This window comes from Canis lupus, chromosome 6 (genome assembly GCF_048164855.1).
Source record: "Canis lupus baileyi chromosome 6, mCanLup2.hap1, whole genome shotgun sequence".
Taxonomy (NCBI): domain Eukaryota; kingdom Metazoa; phylum Chordata; class Mammalia; order Carnivora; family Canidae; genus Canis; species Canis lupus.
Window position 1 is genome coordinate 38,176,305 of NC_132843.1, and position 24,651 is coordinate 38,200,955.

The 24,651-nt window shown below is 51.3% G+C and overlaps 1 protein-coding gene across 3 annotated transcripts in view; it reads right to left on the reverse strand.

The window, feature by feature from the left end:
* Positions 1-9,265: 9,265 nt before the first annotated feature.
* GATAD2B (GATA zinc finger domain containing 2B) overlaps positions 9,266-24,651 on the reverse strand; it is a 96,371-nt gene continuing 80,985 nt past the window's right edge. For 2 of the 3 annotated variants that reach the window (XM_072829602.1, XM_072829604.1), the window contains exons 3-11: positions 22,874-23,003; positions 21,021-21,152; positions 20,577-20,708; positions 20,008-20,178; positions 19,200-19,515; positions 16,452-16,654; positions 15,266-15,376; positions 15,060-15,177; positions 9,266-14,526 (exon numbers count right to left, since the gene is read on the reverse strand). In XM_072829602.1, coding sequence (XP_072685703.1) covers positions 14,393-14,526; positions 15,060-15,177; positions 15,266-15,376; positions 16,452-16,654; positions 19,200-19,515; positions 20,008-20,178; positions 20,577-20,708; positions 21,021-21,152; positions 22,874-23,003 — 1,447 coding nt within the window. In that variant the 3' untranslated portion in view covers positions 9,266-14,392. The remainder of the gene's footprint in view (positions 14,527-15,059; positions 15,178-15,265; positions 15,377-16,451; positions 16,655-19,199; positions 19,516-20,007; positions 20,179-20,576; positions 20,709-21,020; positions 21,153-22,873; positions 23,004-24,651) is intronic. The other variant, XM_072829603.1, reaches the window with a different exon arrangement.

Consider the following 24,651-nt stretch of genomic DNA (forward strand, 5'->3'; position numbering starts at 1 on the left):
AGGCCATCCGTCCTGGGCGGCCAGGCCCGGCCTCCACTGCCAGCCGGACCGTGGCCGGCCTGGTCGTGCCTCTCGGGCTGCCAAGCCCCCTCCCCTTCCTTGCTGCCCGAAGTCCTGCATCCTCCCGCCTCACCCCATCTGGGAGGCCACCGCATCCACCCTCTCCCGCTGTCCCCTCAGGCCATGCTGCAGGCTTGGAGCTGGCGGCCAGGGATGAGGTGGCTGAGTGGGAGCATCCACGGCTGCTGCCCCGCCAGGCGGAGACTGAGCTGCCCACGTCTATTTCCTGGCAGCAGGACAGGCTGGTCCTGGCCAAAGACAGCAGAGCTGCCGTGATGCCCAGGGTTTCCCTGCCTCTAGCTGCCCTGCCCCACGTCAGAGCCCCCTTCCCAGTCCCCAGATACCATCCTGTGGCCCAGAACCGCTATGCAAGGCTGGTGAGCCCGGGTACAGCTGGCAGGTAAGTGACTGGGCTGCTCCTGGGGGTGGAGGGACAGGCAGGCACGGGGGCATCCAGGGGCCCACAAAAGTGGTTTATTCTAAGTTTCTTTAAAACCAGAAGAAAAATACAGGGACGCCTGGGTGGCTCGGTGGTTGAGCATCTGCCTTTGGCTCAGGTCGTGATCCTGGGGTCCTGGGATCATCAAGTCCTGCATTGGGCTCCCCATGGGAGCCTGCTTCTCCTTCTGCCTGTGTTGCTGCCTCTGTGTGTGTCTCTCGTGAATAAATAAATAAAATCTTTTTTTAAAAAAAGATCTATTAAAAAAAAAAGATCTATTTATTTGTTTTAGAGAGAAAGAAAGAGAGTGTGCCTATGTGTGTGCTCCAGTGGGAGGAGCAGAAAGAGAGAGAGAGAACCTCCAGCCGAGCCCCGCTGAGTGTAGAGCCCCATGCCCTGGTTAGATCACTACCTGAGTCGAAACCAAGAGTGGGACGCTCAGCCTGCTGAGGCACCCAGGCGCCTTGAATTTTAAATGTTTTCTATGGAGGAGGGCAAGGTGCTCACGGCTCCTGAAGACAGGAGACTCCAGGGCAGTGGTATGGTGACGAGGTCAGAAAGAGGTGGCAGTGGTGGGAGCTGGGGCAGAGCTCTGTCCTGGGTCTGTCCCACCATCACCAAGAGTCCGTGGAGGTGGAGTGGGGAGGTGTCGCTGCCCCCAGGGATGGATGGGGTAGCGGCAGGCGCCAGGGCCCTCAGTTTCCCCACCGCCCAACAGCGGTGAGCACCAGCCAGGAGCGTGTGGCAGGTGGCAGGCGGGGCCCGGTGACATCCTACACATCAACCGCGTGAGCTCGGCTGACATGGGCACCTACTTCTGCAGGGCACGCAACATGGCTAATATCTGCGGCAGCCAAGATGCCCAGTGGACCCCAAGGACCAGGAGGTGCGGGGTGTAGGCGGGGCTGAGTGGAGGCCGTGCTGTTGGAGCGGGACACGCTGTGGCTGCCACAGTGGCATCTGTTTCCAGCGGCTACTCCGGGTGCTGTGCTGGGCATGGGAGCTTTGGTCCATTGCTGGACTCAAGCGCACAGAGAGGGACGTGCTGTGGGCACCAGGGCAGGGCTCTAACTCGGCCTGCGGTTATGGGCCAGGGACAGCTGGGGGCTTCAGGTTGAGGGGGAGCAGAGGAACGTGGAGGTCAGGAAGGTGGGCAGGGTGGCAGTCCCTGCACGAGCTTCTGAGGACAGCTCAGCTCGCAGGGGCAGCTCCATGTGGCCGCAGCCCGAGTGCACAGATCAGGGTAACGAGCACATGACGGGCGCCAGGCCCATCGTGACAAGGAGTTTGGACTGGATCCTGAGGACTGTGAGAGCCCTTGATGGGTTGGGAGCAGGGGGTGAGAGTCAGCCTGTGCCCCTCACACTGGCGCGCGTTCTTTGGGGGTGAAGATGAAAGTAGCCGTTAACTGGGGCGAGACACTCAGCCTGACCCCAAATGCGGGGAACGGGTAAGAGGGCTGAGGAGCCCCCAGGGGGCTGGCGCCTGGCGGGTCATCCCGGGGCTCTGTGGCCAGGGCCTGCAGTCTCGCCCACTAGGGGGCCCCCCCGCCGCAGCCCAGTGCCTCCGCGGCCCCCACGCGACGCTGCCGAGCCGCTTGGGCTTGCCCGGGATGGAGGATTTTTAAATGGAAGATTGAGAGGCGCAGGGGGAGTTGTTGATCTGATCCCGAACTGTTTGGAAACTGAAGCAGCAGGAAGCCTGGGCATGTTCTGCCCCTGCCTCCCATTTCCCACCATCAAGCATCTGGGGCAGGAGGGCAGGAGGGCAGGTGGGCAGGTGGGATGTGTGCCACTGGCAGAGGCTGGGAGTGGGGGGAGGAGGAGGAGGAGGAGGTGGGAAATGGCAGGGAAAGAGCTGGGGTCCACGTGGACTCTTCCCCAAGGACTGGCGACCAAGTCCCCCAGCCACCAGCTGCTGCTGACACACTCCCCAGGCCTTACTCTGGAGGGACACCCGGGACGAGGACTGCCCGAACTCCAGCGCGCTGAGCGGCCGGAAGGTGTGTGGCCAGCCGCCTCGGTTCCGCCAGCCAGTCTCAGCGCCTTTTCAGCTCGTCCCTCCAGCACTGGACATGTCAACTTTACCCTCTCTGATGCTTGCTCTTCTCGGGTCTGTAAGCTCAGAGAAATAAGAGCACCTGCCCCGCAGTCTGTGGAGGATTCCACGTGGCCGGGGCTCACAGCACAAGTCCTGGCAGGTGCAACGGCTCCGCTGGGGGCAGCCGTGGTGTCTCCAGTGCTCCACTCTGTTCCAGGGAACAGTCCAACCAGGAGGAGCACAGCCTCCTAGGCCCAGGCCAGGACGTTCCTGGACGAGAGATCACGAGGGGCAATTTGAAGGAAGCAGGTCCTTGATATATGGCTATGGGATAGATGGATGAAGAAAAGGAAGGAAGGAAGGAAGGAAGGAAGGAAGGAAGGAAGGAAGGAAGGAAGGAAGGAGGGGAAGAAGGAGGGAGGGAGGAGGAGAGGAGAGAAAGGGAGGGGAGGGACGGAAGAAGGGGAGGGAGGAGGGAAGGAAAGGAAGGAAGAAGAAAGGGAAAACTTCTAGGTCTCATGGAACATTTAATGATGTGTAAGGCTTTATATTATCCTTGAGAAACTTTCACTTTAGAGACAAAAGTTTGGATGTGGGCGTTCTTAATAAAGGACATTTATGAAAGGGTTTATGATATGTTACAAAGTGGCACAAAATACAAAGTGAAAATAGAAATGAGGTGATCAGGTAAGGGAAAACACAGGTGCAGGGGATCCCTGGGTGGCTCAGCGGTTTGGCACCTGCCTTTGGCACAGGGCACGATCCTGGAGTCCCAGGATCGAGCCCACGTCGGGCTCCTGGCATGGAGCCTGCTTCTCCCTCCTCCTGTGTCTCTGCCTCTCTCTCTCTCTCTCTCTCTCTATGTCTATCATAAATAAATAAATAAATCTTAAAACAAAAACAAAAACAAAAACAAAAAAAACACAGGTGCACTTCCCCGAAGTGGGCAGGCCTGACCACGCAGCCCCACTGATGATCTGAATCACCTGAGAGGACCACAGGACAAATGAAGACTTGGTCTAAACCCAAACAGCAGTGAATTTCAAAACACGTTTCCTTTTTTTAAAAAATTTTATTTATGTATGTATATATGTATGTATGTATGTATGTATGTATGTATTTATGAGAGACACAGAGAGAGAGAGAGAGAGAGAGAGAGAGGCAGAGACAAAGGCAAAGGGAGAAGCAGGCTCCCTGTGGGGAGCCTGACGTGGTACTTGATCCGGGGACTCCAGGATCACACCCCGGGCTGAAGGTAGGCCCTAAACCGCGGAGCCATCCAGGGATCCCTCAAAACATGTTTCCATCCATCCTGAGAGGCTGGGACACAGGGGCTTGCTCTCCGATGGAGGGTCCCCGGCCAGTCTGGGCTGGGGGAGCCTGTGGGGCTGGTCTGGGGGGACATACTTTGCCAGTCCTGCCCCTCCCCACCTGGTGGTGCTTCCTGGGCTGCCCTTAGGCAAGACATCTCCTTCATCTGTGAACCGGGAATGAGGCAGCGATGGCCTAGTGCTGCTCTGAGGCCTGGTCACTTGAGGACTAGGCACAGACAAGGGAGGTTCTCCCTCCCTCAATTTACTGTTTCCACTTCATAGCAGGGGTCCCTGTGGCAGAAGCCTCAGAACCTGATGCCCTGGGTGCATCAGATGGCAGTGCTGGAGCACAGAGCCACCCATGGCCACCACGGCCACCCATCTCCCAGAGCCACCTGGGTACACAGCTGCTGCACCCCACCAACCAGAGACTCCAGCCCTGGGCCCTCTAACCAGTCCTGACTCCTAGCCTCCCCCGCAGACGGCTGCTCTGTCGGTGGGGATGGCATCCAAGTCCTGGGCACTGGGGACCTCATGATTTCTGACGTGTGTGTCCAGCGCCTGGTTGTCTGTGTCTGTGCTGCCAATGGGCCGGGCACCCATGTCTGGCACATGGCACAGGGTGTCCTACTGGTGCAGGGTGAGCCCTGAGGCCAGGTGGGGAGGGCCCTTGGGCTCCCTCGCCGTGGGAACCTGGAAGGGGAGAGGGAGGGTGGGGCAGGAGGGGATATGACGCCTTCACTGCCCCCCACCCGTTTGTCCTTTTTCAAGGCTCCACATCCAGCTGTGGCCCAGGGATGTCCCTGAGCCCCCTGGTCTGGCTGAAGAGTGGGCAGGTGCTGAGTCCTGGGGACAACACTTGGCTGGCCCACGGCAACAGGGCCCCAGGATCCTGTGCTCCACCCGGCCCCCCAGTGCTACCCCAGGCTGTGTGCCGTGTGCCGCACATGCTACCTGTCTCTAAGGTCCTCACAGACCCCCAGCAGGTGTGCCCCCAGGCACTAGCTGCACTGTGGGGAATGCCTGGACACGTCTGTGGTCTCTAATCAAGACAGGGGCACTCTTAGGACCACCTAACTGGGGAAGGGGGCTTGGCAGGAAGGAGCCCCCAGCAGCTGCATCTTTCCCTAGCACACTGACACTCTCGCAGGAGGACCAGACCACCTAACAACGTGTGGTGGAGAACAGGGTGGGCTCCAACCAGGCCACCTGGCTGGGAGGGGGAGCCAGAGCAGGCCCCTCCTCAAGGGGGCTTCTAGTGATGGCCCTCTCCACCTCTGTCACCTGCCTGTGCTGAGACGTCACCTGCCTGTAGGAAGTGAACAGGAATCCTCAGCCGCCTCTGTGCCTAGTGGCCGCTCCCCAGACCTGTCTGGGCCCTTGCTGGGCCTCTGGGCCCCTTGCTCTCTGGTGTCTCCTCATGCCCTGGTGCCCTTTCTCACGCTAGCTCCAACTTCTGCGGCCCCTTCTCTGCCCAGCCAGGCACCAGGAGGGGCTTCGTGCCCCCTTCGTGGGCTGGCGGCTGTCCATGTTGAGGAAGAGGGTGCTAAGCTGCCCGATTGCTTTACTCCTCAGAGATGGCTGGCCTGGAGCTCCAGGAGGCCGGGGACAGAGGCAGCTTTGAGCCTGTCTTCCAACTGGAGCACCGTGGCCTGCTGTCCACCTGTGGTCTGACTCGGTACCTGCTGGACTCTGCATCCGCAGATGCCTCCACGGTGGGCCTGCACAGCGCAGACCCCAGGCAGTGGAGCTGCCAGCTAGCTCACACCGTCTGCTCTGCAGTCCCACCACCCCGGGTGGCTCCACCAGAGCGCTCGGAGCCACTTGCGCCCCGCCGCCCCGCCTCCCGGGCAACTGCCACCCCGCCTGGCCCATCCGCTGCTTCAAACTCTTCCACCACAAGCTGCCAGCTGCTCATCTTTTTTTCTTTTTTTTTTTAATTTATTTATGATAGTCACACAGAGAGAGAGAGAGAGAGAGAGAGAGATAGGCAGAGACACAGGCAGAGGGAGAAGCAGGCTCCATGCACCGGGAGCCCGACGGGGGATTCGATCCCGGGTCTCCAGGATTGCGCCCTGGGCCAAAGGCAGGCGCCAAACCGCTGCGCCACCCAGGGATCCCTGCCAGCTGCTCATCTTAAGGGACCCCTGCTCCCTCCTCCCAGAGTCAGCTCCTTCCTCCGCACAGATCTGCGGGAGGCCCCAACCCTTCTTATGCCTCCAGCGCCCTTCTCAGCACTCTTCCCAGGGAACCGAGCTTTCCCGCCCGGAAAGGCCTGCTGCCTTAACCCTGTGCTGCTCCCTGTGGACCCAGCCACCGGGCACGGACACAGCCGTTCTCACTTTGTCTCCCAGCATGAGGTGGCCGTGGCCACCTCTGGAGAGTGGGTCCACTGGGAGGGTGGCAGGTGGGCGGGGGGGGGGCAGAGCAGACCCCTCCCATAGGACCCAGGATCATCAGTCGTCAGTTGGGGGAGGCAGGGTGCGGGGTGGTGGCTGGGCTTTGTTGCCACCTGGTCCATGGACTGATGACTGATTGCACCGGCACCCTGTCACAGAGCCCCAGGCTGGGGGCTCCCCTGTTGGGATGGGAGCCCCTGGCTGCCTGGGGCTGTGGTAGGTGTCTGCATGGGCCTTTCGGCCCTCAGTGTTCACCTCCTCCGCCTCCTCCTGGGCTGGGGACCCAGGGAAGGGTCAGGCTGGTGCAGGTGCAAAGCTGCCTAGAGACCATGGGCATACTGTGGCCTGGGGGCAGAGCAGAGAGGAGAAGCCGGGGCTCCCAGAGAGCACTGCCCTCCACCCCCAAGCAGAGGTCGGGTGACTGTGCTCCGGCCCATGGGGAGTGTGCTAAGCTGGACAGAGGCCCCGGGCAGGTCCCAGTGCTGGTGCTTCCCACCTAGGCAGCAGACAGGGGTCCAGAGTGCTGGGCACTGCCTCTGACCACCTGCCTCCTGCTGAGCTGGGGACCATTGTGGCTGGGCTCCGGGTGCGGGTGCAGGTGCGGGGAGTTCGTGGGAAGGGAGTGTGCTGTGCTTGAGGCCTGGCGTGGTTCCCTCCCTAGTGTCACCAGAGAACCTATGTCACCTGTCCCTGTCACCCTACAGTCAGGAGAACCAGCCGTCCCTCAGCTCCTCTCCTGGGAAGTGCATGCCTGACCACAGAGGGGGAGCAGAGGGTGTGGTTTCTCTTTTCCTCTCTCCTCCCCAACACCCCTAAACAGCCTCCAATTAAACCAACCCCACCACACCTGCCTCATAACCCCATCCAGGAGGATAGCCTCTTGATCCAAATATGAGCCTATCCAGAGATGGAGAGCTTTCGGGGTCTCCCCCAAGCAGGAAGCAGGCCAAAGGGCTCTGCCATCATCACCTCTACCTCATGACCAGAACCCCTGGTCTGACACCCATCTCCTGGTCCCCAAGCTGGGGTCTGACCCAAGGACAGGCAGCTTGTACTTCTCGTGAGGGGGCAGGTGGACGAACAGAGCTCCTTGCCCCTTTGTCCCAACACCATGAAAGTCCTGAACATCTGAGCTGATGGCAGCTGCTACCTGAGCAAGCAACCAAATAGCCATGTTCCTCCTCCCAGATCCAAAGCACTGGCCCCTTTGCAGAGGGAGCACTCCTCCCCATGTGATTTCTAGCTTTGGAAGACAGTAGCTAGAGCTGGGGTTTTGGTGGCCATGAATCCTGGGTAGAGAGCATGGAGGCTGTGGAGCACCCCCAACCTGTGTGACCCGTGAGTGTAGGTGTCCAAAGAGGGCATCCTCCTCCCCTCGGCTCTCTGGCAGCACCTAGGGCGGTTCTGCATTGTGCCTGAGGATGGAGGACCCGGAGGAAGGAAGAGCCAGGGTTTAGAGGAAGACCTCAAACTCTGCCTCCCCTGTGCTACTGCAAATGACACTGGTACCAATGACAAGATCCCAGCAAAGCTGGCCCTGCCGCTGCGAAGGGACAGAGAGCCTCGCCGAGACATGTGGCAGGTGGCAGGGGTTTGAGGGGTTAAGAGCAGCCCCAAACTTCTTCCTCATCCCTGCCAGCATCTGTCCTTTCCTGACTTGTTAACTCTAGGCATTCTGACAGGTGTGAGGTGGTATCTCACGGTGGTTTTGATCTGCATATCCCTGATAATGAGTGATGTTGAGCATTTTTTCACGAGTCCGTTGGCCGTTTGTGTGTCTTCGGAAAAATGTCTGTTCACATCTTCTGCTCATTTCTTCACTAGATTATTTATTTTTTGGGTGTTGAGTATGATCTCACTCACGTGGAATTTAAGAAACAAAATAGGATCATAGAGAAAGGGGGGGAAATAAATCAGGGAGACAAACCATAAGAGACTTAACTTGGAAACAAAATGAGGGTCGCTGGAGGGGGACAGAGGGGGGGTCACTAGGTGAAGGGCCTGAAGGAGGGCATGCATGTCCTGAGCACTGGGTGTCTACCTCTGAAACTAATGATTCACTGTATGTTAATTAACTGAATTTAAATTTAAAAAATGCTAAGAAAAGAAAAAAACAGCCCCAAACTTCAATATCCTGTCCTCTCGGTGGGACTGACTGAAGTGCTTTGCTGGAAACAAAAAACAAATTGAAAAAATAGGGATGCCTGGGTGGCTCAGCAGTTGAGTGTTTGCCTTCGCCTCAGGGCGTGATCCAGGAATCCAGGGACCGTCCTGTCCTGCATGGGCTCCTTGTGGGGAGTCTGCTACTTGCTCTATGTCTCTGCCTCTCTCTCTGTGTCTCTCATGAATAAACAAAATCTTAAAAAAAAAAAGATTTTATTCATTTATTCATGACACACACACACACACACACACACACACAGAGGCAGACACACAGGCGAGGGAGAAGCAGGCCCCATGCGGGGAGCCCGATGTGGGACTTGATCCCACATTAATTTAAGAGGATCACGCCTGGAGCCAAAGGCAGACGCTCAACCACTGAGCGACCCAGGCGTCCCTAAATAAATAAAATCTTAAAAAAAAAAATTAGGATCTGGTTAATGTTCTGCGTTGATAGAAACCTGGGGATGGTTGGTGTGTGGATGGAGGAAATGCCGTGGGGCGGTGCAGCAGGGGCCATTCTAGGGCGGCCACCTGAGGATAGCACGTTGCCAGTGCTCGCAGAGGTTTCAGCAACTAGGAGAGACCAGAGTAGTGCAGTGTGATGGCAAGGGACAGCTGGGGACTCGGCCTCCTTTCCGTCATGGGGTCAGCGGCTTTCAGAACACCGGCTCCATGTGGAGGAGGAACAGTGAGGGCGTCCCGTCACTATTGCAGTGGAAGGAAAGGGGGTCCCCAAAGCTATCCCATGACTGTAGGGAGCACAGGCACAGCTCCTCCCCACCACCCCTGAACTCCCCCACCAAACCACCGTCCCCACGCCAGCCATGACCAAAGCATGAGCCACAGGAAAGTTTAGAAACCATTCCTTTCTTTATTAAACATAGCTTGCAAGTGATAAATATTACAAAGTTTTTTTCTTTTAATCCTTTCTCCAAAAATTAGCTTATTATTTGAATCTGTTACTGCTGAAATGCTCAGCAGCATCTGAAACAGATGGGAGTGTATTTGCCTTTTTGAAAACCAGTTTCTGTTGGTCTTAGTTTTTTCATTTTAATTTCCAAACACAATGCAGAAAATCAGAATGAGTTAAAAAAAAGGAAACTTAGAGCCTGTGCAAAAGGGTCTTGCCCCCCCACCCCCATTCAGAGAGGCCCATCCCGCCCCAGCCCTGCTCCCCGCCCCGCCCCACTCTGCCCCACCTTCACCAGGCCTCAGTCACCTTCCTGGATCCTCCCCAGGATCCACCCCGGGCTTCCCGGGGCCAGGAGCCTGGAGTGTGGGAGCCTCAGCCCGGGCTGTGGGGTGCCGCCTGTAGGGGCTCCCATGAGTTCTGAAGGAGACCAGAAATGGGGTGCATCTGAACTCTGCTACGCGGTCGCCAAGATGGGCAAGTTCTGCATCCTGCAGTTCACCAGGGGTGCAGGTGACTAGACCTGCACCCTGAGGGCCCTATCTGTGGCTGCTTGTGATGGGGCCAAGGGCCTGAGGGCAACGGGGTCACAGGTCTACTGATGTCTAGACATCACTCTTGCTGCCTTTCCTGAAACCAAAGTTGTGGCAGGGGCCTGGCCGCTGTGCAGGGTGCAGTTGCACACACTGCCACCTCGACACCTCAGTTCCGCACCTTGTCGTTTTGCAGGTGAGGAAGGAAGCATAGGTAGAGTCTCACTCTTGGTGGCCAGATGATCTCCCCTGTCACTTCACAAATAAGAAAACCGAGACCTGGGAAATGAACTCTACCAAAGGTCACATAGCAAGGTAGTGGGAAAGCCTAGGACCAGCCCCCCCAGGGTCTCCGGACGGTGCTGTCACCCCACCCGTGTGCCCTGGCGCTCCATTCTCTACAGCCCAGACCAGGAGCCCTAGCTTTCATGCTGGCCCACCTCACCCCAATTTACAAAGCCTAAAACTGTGTGCAGACGCATGCGGCTCTGCAGGTGAGGCTTTCTTAGGATGACTTGTTAAAATCTTTTCTATCATCCCTTGATAATCTACTCGGAAAGACCCATGGAACTAGGTTCTTTTTTATGGGGTGGGGTGGGGTAAATCCCTTGCATAAGAAAGCTTGACACTGAATTTTGTTATATAGGTATATTGTATATATGCTGATGCAATCAGAGGAAAAAAAACAGTGCAAATACAGTTACAATTCATAATAATACTTGGTTTCAATGCCCCCGGGGACTGCCCCATTCCTCGGCTACCTCCCGACCCCCAGCACTTCCCCACAGTATCCACCTAATGCTGGGGGGCTGGGAGGGGGGCAGGTTAGGGTAGGGAGTGGGCTCTGCCAAGGCAGTGCTGGTGACCCGGAGGACGACTCCAGGGCGGGGAGGCAAGGCACAAATCAGGGGTGGGTGGTGGGGGAGGTGGCATCTCTAAGGAGGGATGGGGTTGGAGCAGCTGCCAGTCTGTGTGCTGGGCCCGGCCCACTCCCCCGCCCCACCCTCCAGAGCCCTGCCTCCCTACCCCCACCCCTTCCCCAGAAACCCTTTTGCACGGATCATACACAAACGGGCACATTACAAAATGACATAACACAGTTTCACAATATCCATGGCGAGGGCTTTTTTTTCTCTTTTTCAGTTTTTTTTTTTTCTACACAATGTACAATTCCTTTTAAATGGATCAAGAAATAGCTTATATACACGAATGAGTCCTTGTTATAACATCTCGGCAGCAAGTATCATAAGCTAATGAAAGTCTTGTTGGAGGGCAGGGGAGCCTAGGGCCAGGTGGGGTGGGGTGTGGAGAGGAGGGTTAAGGGGGAGTGCTTGGGAAAGGGACAAAGTAAAATACCAAGAAGCATCTTTACAAAGCGGCTCTATAGCTAAGTCCTTTTAAAGGGGAAAGGAAAGGTAACCAAAGCAGGAAAACATTTATCTTTGTGTCTTAAAAAAAATGGTCTACCATACATACATCCAAAAATGTGGAAAAATACTTATTCCGGGGATGGAGAAAGTCCAGATGCTGTGGTCAAATGACAAAAATAGGAAATGGAAAAAAAAAAAAAAAAAAAAAAAAAGACAAATGACCTCTGTCCCTCAGCTTCTCAGCTTTCCCAAAGCTTTCCTGCTCATCTACCCAATTCAGGTGTCTCAGGAGTAAGCCACTGTCCACGAACCACCACCTGCAGAGCCTCTGGATATGGAGGAAGCCGGGCAGAACCAGCAGTGTCCTCGGCCTTCGTGTCCCCGAGCTTCAGAGCACTAGGGGAGAGGCTAACTGAACAGAGCGAGGTTCCTCCTATCTTTAGGCATGAGGGTTAGTGTCTATGGGCCCAGCCATCCTCAGGGACTGGAGGGACACAAGGTGATTGGTGATGAAAAACTAGAGAATTAAGGAAGACAGACGGACGGGGGTGGGGAGCAGGGAGGAGGTGGAAGGCTAATACTTTACCATGATTAAGGAAAACTCACCCCCATCACTAATCCCAGGAAAGGATATGAAAAATGGGGAGGAAGGGTAAGAAATCAAACCTCAGCGATTGAGCAAAGGGTCATGGTGCTACACTAGTCAACAAGCAGCCTCTACGCAACTGAGCCCAAGGGAACGAAGAGGGAGGCTCCCACTCCGCCCGTCCTCCTCTGTCCTCCTCCTCCATCGCCCCAGCACCCTGGCAGGCACTCGGCTGGGCATTCCTTCCCCATCACTCCTCTGTCTACACAGCCTACTTCCAAACCCCATTCAAAGGTGGCCTAGCTCCCAAGGAGGAGGCTCGGCTCAGGGCAGGGATCGCCCCCAACCAGACGGTATTGCACATTCTCTGTTCCTTACGCTTAATCTCAAGTGACAGATTTGGGCACCTGGTACCTCCAAAGCTGGGGGAGGGGAGACATAACAGAAATGGCACTTCATCATGGTGGGCGGGGCGAAAGAGGCTGACAGACATGCCACAAGGCAAGATGACTTGTAGAGGAAGGAAAAAAAAAAAGCTTCCAATTTCGTGGAAGAGAGAAAAGCAAAACCAAACGATTTATCCAGTGCTTTCAAAGCACAGAGGGCAAAGAAAAGATGTAAGAATATATCTTTATATATATATATAATTTTAAAATAATCCCAGACCCAGTTTCATAACCCCCCTCCCTCTCCCACCACTTACAGTCAGGGGTACCACATTCCCCCTGAAAAATACTCCAAACAGCCCCATCACTATCTGTTACTAGCATCTAGCTTCAGATCACTTCACCACTGGGGAGCCCAGACACAGGCTGTATCTCTGCTCCTTTATTAAGTGCTCAATGAGTTTGGGGGAAGGGAGGAAAGAAAAAAAACCTAGGAAGGCCCGTAGGGCCAGTAGAGTAACCCGCAGTGGCTCTGGGGTATGGGGAAGGGGACTGAGCCTGATCCCAGCTCCTCCACCACCTCCCCCTATCCCCAGACTTTACGGGGAAGATGTGCAGTTTGTGTGTGTGTGTGTGTGTTAATTTTAAAAGTGCCTTCTTACTTTAAAAAAATTATTTAATTTTAAAAAATAAAAGTGGGGGAACTTTTCCAGGTGGCTTTCAAGGGCAAAATGCCAAACTCCTCTTCACATCTCTCGGCTCTGAGCAACCCTTCTTGGCACTCTGGCACCTGCTAGAGCTGCAGATGCAGGTGAGCGAAACCCCTGCCTTGAAGGGGCTTCCCTAACCTCCAAACCAGCCTGGTCCTTGCCCCCCACCGCCTTCGGGTGTGGGCAGGTGGGATGTTAACCTCCCATCCCCAGAACAGCAACATTGCACAATTCAGTTCATTCTCTACATTAGTAGCGCTTAAGAAAAAGATGAAAACAACAGAAGAGGAAAATTAATAGTTTGGGGGGGAGGGGAAGACAACTAGTACTCTGCACAGAGGGGTCCAGAGCTGGTTTTGATGAGAGATGTCTGGCTCTGAGCAGCTGGTGCGGTACTCGCAGTGCAGGCCTCCTTGCCTCTCCTCCGTGCACTCAGGGTGGAAGGACAATCTGTCTTTCCTCCTGTCTCACTCAGCATGCCTGGCCCAACCTCTAGGACACCGGCTAACTCAGGCTGGGAATAGCCATGCCTCTGCATTACAGACAGAGAGACAGATGGGGCTGTGCTTCCCAGAGATTAGTATTGAAGGCGGGGGGGGGTGGGGGGCAGAATTTTACAAAGAAAATAAGATGAAATAATTTTGGGCTAGTTGACCTGGAACAGACTTCCATCTTCACTGGGACCAGCAGAGCATCCAGGAGGCCAAGACCAGCCTCTGTCCCACCCTGGCTGAACACTAACCTTGTCAACCTGTCCCTCTCCCCGTTCCCTGTGGGTCAGTTCCATGGTGTTTACATTTTAAAGCTTCTCCCTCCAGGCTCTTTCCCTCATTCTTAGAGCCCAACTTCTGTACAAAACACAGCCTCCCAGACCTTCCAGACCAGAGACACCCAGGGCTGACGTCCTCTTTGTTTGATGCTACCTCCCCCGACCCCAGGTTAAGTGCATTAAAAACTTCTGCCCCCAACACTCCCAGTCATGTCCCCTCGAGGACACCCTGCCCAGCAATGCTCCTGTCGTTTATCTGAATGTCATCTGTGTTTAAAAAAAAAAAAAGGGCAAAAGAAAAAAATAAAAATATTGAGGGAAAATAAAAAGGCTTAACTGTCCACTGAACAAAGGGAGGACACACAACATCATTAAAAATGACAATAATTATAGCATAAAAACTTTAGAAACACACGTCAGGGGCTTAGGTGTCTCCCCAGGACCTCACTCTGACCTCTAATAGAGGTAAAGAGCACCTCACTGTGAATGGAAACCGGAGAGAAGACCAGAGCAGCAGGATCGCAGCAGTGAGAGAAGGGGGTGGCGGGGCAGGTGCATGTTCTCCTGTTGATTTCTACGTTTGTCTTCTGTTTCTCTGTTTTGTTTTCCGTGTATGGTAGGCACCAGTACAGGCACTGCATGCGACGGAAGTTGGGGACCATGGGAGAGAGGGGGCAAAGGGTTCGAGGCTGGGGCAGCACAAGAGGACAGGCGTTATTTCTGCCCGCTGATGGACTGCGCTATAGACCGGGGAGGGATCATGTCTAAAAGGTACTCCCGCTGTCGGTCTGCCAAACTGGGAGCTTTGTGTCCTCCAATGCCGGTGTTCAAGTATGCAATATTGACACCTGGACCCAGGAGACAAAAGCGGGGAGGGGAGAGGGCAGGCATTAGAAGAGGAAGCAGCAGCAGCCATCTGCCCCAGGTTTAGGGAAAGGGCATTCTTGACACTTCAGTCCTACCAGGAACACCAGCCACATGGTCTTGATGGGATGGCAGTCAGAGGCACAATGGTGACAGGGGGTTCGCCAAGACAAAGAAGCACTTACAGAATCTGCTCTGGGTTTGGGGCTACCGCTCAAGAAGACACGTCCCTCCATCACTCAACCAGGAGTGGGACAGCTCACCCTGCTCTTCTCCACACGCCCACTGACAGGGCGCACCAAACAGCAAACTGGTAATGGCAGGGATTGGGCCATGTTCACCACTAAAGCCCTAGGGTGCTGTGGTTTGAATGTATCATGAATTTAGCCAACATATGCCAAATAACAGTGAATGGAGAGAGGTGTAAAGAGCCGACACAGAAGAATAAACTATTCACCCAAAGAGCTGCATCCTAACCAGCTGGTCCCTGAAGAGCTCTTCCCACAGCCCCTCTCACCTGGCATCCCGAGGAGGCCACCTGGCACAGACAGCTGGGGCGCCTGTGCGAAGTTGGACAGCATGGAACGGGCAGAGGTGGGTATGCCACGCTGGAGGCTGCTCTGGGGCTGTGGAGCCTGCAGTGGAGAGCAGACGGTGGATCACAACATTGCAGCCACGGCAGGGATAAGGGGGAAGTAAGGAGATGGGAGGACAGAACCTCACCTGCCGAAGGGTATGATGTCTCATTATGGTGTCTTGTTTACTGACACTGGACACGGCTGGAGCCGCAGTGGGGGACAGGGCAGCCTGCTGCTGAAGTCGCTGTTCAATTTCCTGTTGGGAGTCATCAGGTCAACTTGGCAGGACAGCCCCCAATTTCCTACCCAGAAAACCTAGAGGTTGTCTTCTCTCTGATGCTGCCAGCGATTAAGGGGGATATGGAAAAGTCAAGAGTTGGATGGGATGGGTGCATTAAGATCTCTGGGCACAAGGAGCCAACACCACCTTGCCGGTCAATGGATCTATGTGTCCAGGAAAGCAGACGCTCAGAAGCTGGCAGGAGGGATCCCTTGGTGGCTCAGCGATTTAGCACCTGCCTTCTGCCTAGGGTGTGATCCTGGTGTCCCAGGATTGAGTCCCACATCGTGCTCCCTGCAGGGAGCCTGCTTCTCCCTCTGTCTGTGTCTCTGCCTCTCTCTCTGTGCCTCTCATGAATAAATAAATAAAATCTTTAAAAAAAACAAACCTTAAAAAAAAAAAAGCTGGCAGGAGAGGTCTGGACAGTGGCAACCAGTTGACTGATGCGATGAAGTCTGACGAGTTTACTGAAGTTTTTTGACTCCTGTCTACCCATTTTCCAGAATATCCAGGATGTTACCCAAAGGGGTCTGATGGGTAATGGAGGGGAGATGGGACAGAGAAGGATCCAAGCTTCCCAACACATCTTCCCATCTCTCATATGTTCCGACTCTGTTAACACTATAGGGCATGTCCACTCACCCCATGCCCCTCCTCCCTGACCATGTTACAGTCCACTCTCTCCGCTGTCTTCCCCTTGCCAAACATGGACTGTGGAGATTCTGTCTCTCAAAGAGATTTCCAGTTCAGGTTTGAGAAGGAAATGAAGAGTGAATGGAGGGGTTTCTCTGGCACCTCTACAGAGAGCCATGTCTCAGCCTCCTAACCCTCCTCACATGCACCACTCTGTTGTTAGGCTATTGCCCAACCAGAGAATGTCCAATGGAAATGGGAAAACAAAATATAAGGAGAGAAATAGGGAACCCAGACTTTGAGGCCTAGGCTGTTGGGATTGTGGGGATCACACAGATAGCTCCTCTAAACTAGAAGGAACTACCTTTTGGGAAAACCCAACTTGAGCAGGTGGCTAGTGAGAAGTCAGAATTCTTACCTGTTCCTGCTGTAGGGCTTTAACAAAAGCATTTTTCAGCCGGTTGGTGTGTTCAGCCTTTAGAGCCTTCTTCTGGTTGGAGGTCATACACTGCTCACACAGAATCTTACCATTCTTTTCCTGCTTCCAGTGGGGGGTGAAGTCTGTGCGGCACTGAGCACACACAAAGGGTTCGACCCGCAGGAGTGAGGCGCAGCTTTTGCCTAGATGCCAACAAAAAGAATAATCAGGGCTTTCACATTTCCCCATCTTCTGTTCCTTCATCAAATGAACTTTTTTTTTTTTAAAGATTTTATTTATTCATTCATGAGAGATGGCGGGGGAGGGGGCAGAAACACAGGCAGAGGGAGACGCAGGCCCCATGCAGGGAGCCCGATATGGGACTCGATCCCAGGACTCCAGGATCATGCCCTGGGCTAAAAAGGCAGGCACCAAACCGCTGAGCCACCCAGGGAGCCCTCAAATGAACTTTTTAGAAGGTTACTCTGCTGAATTAAGAAAGAGATTCTACAATTTATTTATACTTTTTAATTTTTTAAAAATTTTAAAGATTTTATTTATTTATTATTCATGAGAGACACACAGAGACAGGCAGACACAGGCAGAGGGAGAAGCAGGCTCCATGCAGGAAGCCTGATGCGGGACTCAATCCTGGGACTCCAGGATCACGCCTTGGGCCAAAGGCAGGCACTAAACTGCTGAGCCACCCAGGGATCCCTATTTTTATATTTTTAAAGATTTTTATTTATTTACTCATGAGAGACACAGAGAGAAGGCAGAGACATAGGCAGAGGGAGAAGCAGGCTCCGAGTAGGGAGCCCGATGTGGGATCACACCCTGAAGCACGCTCAACCGCTAAGCCACCCAGGCATCCCGAGATTCTACAGTTTAGAAGATACTTTTATTTCATTTGACTGTAACAAGGTCACTGAGGGACTCAGAAATACCGCTCTGTGTATAGACAAGGAAGCAAAGTGTAAGCAGCATGGCTCCTAACAACAAAGCTGGCACAAGAACCCCAGCTCCCTGACTTCTTATTTCAAGAAGAAGGAAACATGTTTAATTCCATCCAACTCGGCCAACACTTTGGCTATTTGGAATCCTATTTTTTATTTTTTATTTATTTATTTATCTATCTATCTATCTATCTATCTATCTATTTATTTATTTATTTATTTTAGGCACACAGTGAGAGAGAGAGAGAGAGAGAGGCAGAGGGAGAAGCGGGCTCCATGCACCGGGAGCCCGACGTGGGATTCGATCCCAGGTCTCCAGGATCGCGCCCTGGGCCAAAGGCAGGCGCTAAACCGCTGCGCCACCCAGGGATCCCTGGAATCCTTTTACATCAGACTGCACCTATCCCAGGCCCAGACACTTAAAATTTTTAGTTATCAGTGTCCAAATCACACGCTTTGTGATCTGTTTATAGTCAATACTGAGTCCTTCAGGCACCTTCCTCTACAGTCAAGTGTTCCGCTAAGTCTGTATGTTCAGAAATTCAGGCTTACTAACTTTGGTTGGTGTTAATACTTGATAGTCTGGTTCACAGGTTCCACGTGGTCATAGTTTATCTCCTTAAGTCTACTTTCTTTCTTTTTAAGATTTTTTAAAAAAGATTTTATTTATTTATTCATGAGAGACACAGGTGAGAGACAGATGAGAGAGATACAGAGATATAGGCAGAGGGAGAAGCAGGCTCCATGCAGGGAGCCCAATGTGGGAATCGATCCCGGGACCGTGGGATTACTCTCTGAGCCAAAGGTGGACGCTCAACCGCTGAGCTACCTAGGCATCCCTTTTTAAAAGATTTTATTTATTTACTTATGAAAAAAACAGAGAGGGCAGCCCTGGTGGTGCAGTGGTTTTGTGCCCCCCTGCAGCCCAGGGTGTGATCCTGGTAGACCCGGAATCGAGTCCCAGGTTGGGCTCCCTGCATGGAGCTTGCTTCTCCCTCTGCCTGTGTCTCTGCCTCTCTCTGTGTGTGTCTATGAATGGATAAATAAAATCTTAAATAAATAAATAAATAAATAAACAAACAAATTAATTAATTTAAAAAAATTTAAAAAAAGAAAGAAACAGAGAGAGGCAGAGACATGGAGGAAGAAGCAGGCTCCATGCAGGAAGCCCAATGCGGGACTTGATCCTAGGACCCCAGGATTACTCCCTGAGCTGAAGGCAGATGCTCAACCACTGAGACACCCAGGTGCCCCTTAAGTCTACTTTTTCAACTGTAAGTGTTCAAATGGCAGGGCCTGCTCAGTGCCAAACAGACATGGACATTAAAAATAAGTGTTCAAATTATGCATATTTCATTCTAGGCACCAATGAAAAGAACTAAATATACTGTAAAAAATATACAAGATATACAAATATAGTAAAAATATTAAGCCTAAGCTATACTGACACACGAAAAGCGTTTCTGATGTGCTGCTCCCAAAAAGCCTCTGAATAAGGAACAAGTAGGGACGCCTGGGTGGCTCAGTGGTTGAATGTCTGCCTTTGGCTCAGGGCGTGATCCTGGAGTCCCGGGATTGAGTCCCACATCGAGCTTCCTGCATGGAGCCTGTTTCTCCCTCTGCCTTTGTCTCTGCTTCTCTCTCTCTCATGGATAAATAAAGAAAATTAAAAAAAAAAAAAAAAAAAAAAGGAACAAGTAAGGAGAGGTTACTGACAGTACACAGTACCGTGTCAATCAGGCTCGGCAGCCTCTTGCTGAGATAAAAGACTGACCAGAGGAAGTGGCCTCACCTTGGCTGTCAATGACACTCTGTACGACTTCCTCCAAGCCCACCATGTAGATGAACTCGCTATTGGCTGCACTAGGCAGGAAGTGAAGCAAGGGAGCAGGAGGTTTAGGGGGTGGGATCTCCAGGAGTGTCTTTTCCAGCTGTTTGCGAAGAGCCAATTTGGCTGCAGCCTGGGAGTTGGCAGCATCGGTCATGGCGCTGGGGCTAGGAAGTGGTGAGGACACTCTGTTCACGGTTCCTGGCTGGATGTGGGAGGCAAGGTTCATATAGATGGCAGAGGATGCTGTGCGCTGGCAGGGAACAGAAGAACTCGACTGCTGGAATGCAGGGAGCACAGGGATCAGTGATGGGATGTGGCAGCAAGGGCCAAGTCTTACTTTCATGGCAGAAAACAGTATCTGAGCCTAGACTGGATTGCTTACATTTCCCAAAACTCAGAAGATAGGAGGTGTCCAACCTCAATGAAACAGAATTCTAGCACAAGGGAAAGGAGAGTGCCTACAAGTGACAACTGCTAAGAGGAAAATGAGGGGATCTCTTTGCCCTCTGTCCTCATGCCTCTTCCCCAGGGCCCTGCTTTCTTCCAGGCAGGAGTCAGCTCGCTGCTGCTCTGCTATGCAGCCTCCCTCGTCTATTCCTATCCTTAGGAAATTCCTCTGTGTTTCCACTTTCAGGACTGCGGTGAATCCAAGTGCCACCAAAACTACCCTGGGTTGTCCTACAGCTTCTCTATATCCAAAACTTTAAATTCTATGGTTAACAGAGAAAGCAAATAAAAGACTTCTCTGTTTCCATATTAGGGCTCTTACCGGTTGGTAATTGATGGCAGGATTCATGTTGGGTGTTGTGGTGCGTACAAGGCCAGGCTTGGGTGGGCCCCGCTGACCCTGGAGCTGAGTTGGGTTTGGTGCAATAACACGTTGAGACATCAACATATGTGGGAGGGTGGTATTGGTCGCTGAACGGATGACACTGTGACCCTGAAGGGGAAGAAGAGGAAATGAAGTGAGAGGGGGTAAAATGCCTATACCACATAGCTGAGTGGAAACGTAGTCAGGCTTGGTAATTTTGTCTAATGATCTATGAAATAAATGTACCATCAATGTAAACCCTAATTAGTGGTATAAGCTATCTAACCCTAGATGGAAAGGGCTAAGCTAGAACTGTCCAGATAAGAAAAATAATAATGGGAAGATGAGGATATTCATCGTACGGTGCTACCAAGTGCCACCACACTCCAATCATGCCAGAAGGGACCCACGACAGTAACAGCACCTCTACCATAGTGGGGTTCTTCTATAATGATCACAAAAGTCCCAAACCAGAGATGGGATGGATAGGGCTCTCTAATACAAAGACCCTGTGGTGGGCCACATACCTGTAATGTTCTCAGACTCTGTGGTTCAACCCCTTGGGCCCCTGGCCGGGAGGGAAGCTTCGACAGACCCTGCTGTGCCCCATGAGCAGGAGACGGCTGAACGATGGATGCTGCATTCTGCACAACTGGGGTCTGGGAGAGAGAAAAGACAGTGAAACACAGGAAGAAAGCTGGTACACTCCCAGACTTTTAAAATTTCTTGTTGGGGTGAAGCTTATGTTGACCAAAAGAAAAAATAAGAAAAATGGAACCAAGGCTTTCTTGATTAAAGCCTAAGATTAAAAAAAAAAATAAAAAATATATAAACTATTATATATATATATATATAAAAATATTCTTAGAAACTAAAAAAAACATGGAACCAGAGAAAAATGGACTACCCAACTGAACCTACCCGAGTCAGTCCATTCTCAAACCCACACCCATATTTCTAGGACATAATACCTTCTGGACCACGTTCTCTTTCTGTAGCTGGCTCTGCCTCAGTTTCTTTAATAGCACCAGCCGGGCTTCTTCCAATCGCAGCTCATCCCTTAGCTGCTTGATGAGCTGCTGCCGTTCTTCCATGCCTTTCCCCTAAGAAAACAGGAGGCTGTTAACTATGGGAGCAGGGACCCAGAGTCCCTTCCTGCAAGATGATCTCTTCTTCTAGGTTTGAAATCATCTTCCACACGAAGCAGAAGGAGCAATGCGGCTGCTATCTTTGTGTCTCTGGAGTCCTGAACAGTGCTTGGTATTTAGCAGGTGCTCAAAAAATGCTTACAGAATGAGAGGAGAGACCACATGTAAATCATAATCAACCAAATTTGTCAAAATAGAAGAATGCTCACAGGGAGACACTGCTTTCCTTTAAAATAATGTTTCTAGGGATATCTGGGTAGCTCAGGGGTTGAGCACCTGCCTCCAGCCCAGGGTGAGATCCTGGAGTTCTGGGATCGAGTCCCATATCGGGCTCCCTGCGTGAGGCCTGCTTCTCCCTCTGCCTGTGTCTCTGCCTCTCTCTCTCTGTCTCTCATGAATAAATACATAAGAAATCTTTTTTAAATTTTTATTTATTTTATTTTTATTTTTTTTATAACAAATTTATTTTTTATTGTTCAATTTGCCAACATACAGAATAACACCGAGTGCTCATCCCGTCTTTTTATTCATTCATTCATGAGAATACACAATAGATTTTTAATCTATTTATTCATGAGAGAGAGAGAGAGAGAGGCAGAGACACAGGTAGAGGGAGAAGCAGGCTCCACGCAGGGAGCCCAATATGGGACTCGATCCTGGGTTTCCAGGATCAGGCCCTGGGCTGAAGGCGGCGCTAAACTGCTGAGCTGCCCAATAAATAAAAAATCTTAAAAAAAAATAAAAAAATAAAAAAGTTTCTGGATCTTTTCAAGCCAAGTTTCTTCTAGATATAAAAACTTAGGAATCCCTTCATGTTATAAGAACCAGGATAGAGTGGTTCCAGTCAAGAATTTACGTTATGTGACTTACGAGGTTTTGTTTTCATTTTCTGAAAGATGGATTATACTGAATATGCTTTGTCAAACTGTCTTCTTCACTTGGTTCTAATAATTCCTTCTAAAAGGAGTGCCTGGCTGCTCAGTAGGGAGGTGGAGCCTGTGACTCTTGATCTTGAGGTTGTAGATTCAAGCCCCATGCTGGGTGTAGAGGTTACTGAAAAATAAAATCTTTAGGGGAGCCTGGGTGGCTCAGTTGGTTGAGCAACCGACTCTTGATTTCAGCTCAAGTCATGATCTCAGGGGCCATGAGACTGAGCCCCCTGATGGGCTCTGCACACAGTGGGTAGTCTGCTTGAGATTCTCCCTCTGTCCCTCTCCCCACTTATGGTCTAAAATAAAGAAATCTTTTTTCTTAAACTGTTTTTTTTTTTAAAAGGATCTTATTTATTTATTCATGAGACAGAGAGAGAGAGAGAGACATAGGCAGAGGGAGAAGCAGGTCCCCTGTGGGGACCCAGATGTGGGACTTGATCCCAGGACTCCAGGATCACACCCTGAGCCAAAGGCAGATGCTCAACCTCTGAGCCACCCAGGCGTCCCAAAAATAAGTAAATCTTTATAATATAAAGTAAAATAAAATCTTAAGAAAGTAAAAAAATAAAAGGGCATGCCCTTGAGGTTGAGAGTCACTTATAAAAAGTTTCATCAATGGGTAATTATTTAATTAAAAAAATAAACTATGAAAAACACAGACTGGGACTCTTAGAGAACTGAAGAAAATAGAAGAAGCAAACAATGAAGAAAGAAATTTTTTTCTTTCTTCTCCTTTTTTTTTACCTTAAACATCTCTAGGTTGGCTGCTTTGAGTCTTTCTTCCATTCGGGAACTGGAGCGGGGGCTGGAAGCCTCATTATCAGATAAAACAATGATGTCTGGGGAAGGAGTCAGCCTTCCTCGGTCTGGCTCACTAGATAAGAAAAGAAAAAATTAAGGTATTTCAACAGTGAATGTTCACAGAAAACTTAAAACTTTTTTTCTACACTGAACAAAGAAATCCAATGGAACTTAGGTCTGTCCCAATTCACCAAGGGGACTCAAATCCTAGGATGAAGAAGACACTGAAGTGGTGCTAAAGCCTCAGCAAAAGTACTTTCCATCCAAATGCCTTGTGTGGGGACAAGACACACACAGTGACTGGCTCCAAAAATGGGAGTAAGAGATGAGTGTTCTTATGACATTGATTTGAATCAAAATTCTAAATGTTTTCCTTGTATCTCACTCTCCTTTGGGTTGTCTCATTAGTTGTGCAGAGGCTCAAGAAGGAAGCCACTAGCTGGAAGGGGGAAGAAGGGCAAAGGCAAAGGCAGGAGAGCTTAGGTGCAGATGGTACACGACTAAAGAAGCAGCTCATATACTGGTGACAACATGGTGCTGGCTATCTAAGAATTTACAAAAGAGATTATATGACCACCCTAATGGTAGTCTGTCCTGTCAAGGGTTAAGGTAGAAGAAAGTACTGTAGTCAGCTGCTTGAGGGAATGCATGGTGCTAAGTCTTCTGGAGGATTCAAACTCCAGAACTAGATATATGGAACTTGCATCTACTGGCTAGACTTCTACTTAGCATCTTCCCTCAGCAAGAAAACTCTCCAGAAATGACTCTGAGATCTGGGTCCCTTTATTCTCAATCTTATCTATCAGACAATTATAGTTTTGGTCTTTGGGGGCTAGCTGTCAAAGCATCATACTTGTTTCTCTAAGATGGTAAAAAATGGCACTGAATTCTGGAAATTATAATGGTCTTAGGTTCCCAAATCAATGACATCTTCTAACTCTGATCTCCCAGAACCTACTTCCTTGAGATTTTAGGTGCAGTTAGGAATATACAGATCTAAAGCAATGTGTAGGGGCACCTGGGTGGCTCAGATTACTAAACGTCTGCCTTCGGCTAAGGTCATGATCCCAGGTCATCGAATTCTTAACATCCACAGATCTTTAGACCTGAGAGCCTCTCTACCATTTCTCTACGTCCCCTGTTCCAGCTGTTGGGACATTGATGCCTTTTGAACAGGGCACCCTGGCTAGTTGGGATAAGGATCCAATTTCTCAATAGGGTAAAACAGAATTGGTAAAATTAACCAAATTCAGCTAAGAAAACAGAATACAGGGACAGAGTGACATGCATGACTATATTGGAAACTATTACATTTGTCTGGATTGCTCTATAACCACTGGTTGCACACAGCAAGCTGAAGATGTGGGGTTACAGAAAAAGAAGCCACTAGAGGGAGAAGAGCCCATGTTTCTCTGACCCCGAGTTGCTGGAATAATGGTCAGGCCTACAGTGTTGGATTTCATTTTCTGGTGATTTCATTTTCCATTTCTATATTCCTTCATCCCTTCCTCCCATCCCAACGCTAACACAGGTGACTAATTTCTACTTCTACTTGAATTCCCAGTGTCTATTTACATCAACAATCTGAAGCTCCTTCCATTCTGGTCCTGGCTGGATACATACATCAAGATTATCTCTAAGCTAACAAATTCCTCCTTGCTCAAATGAATGCCACCCACTGCTTCAGGACTGCCTAGCATTAAGACAGGCAGAGACATTCC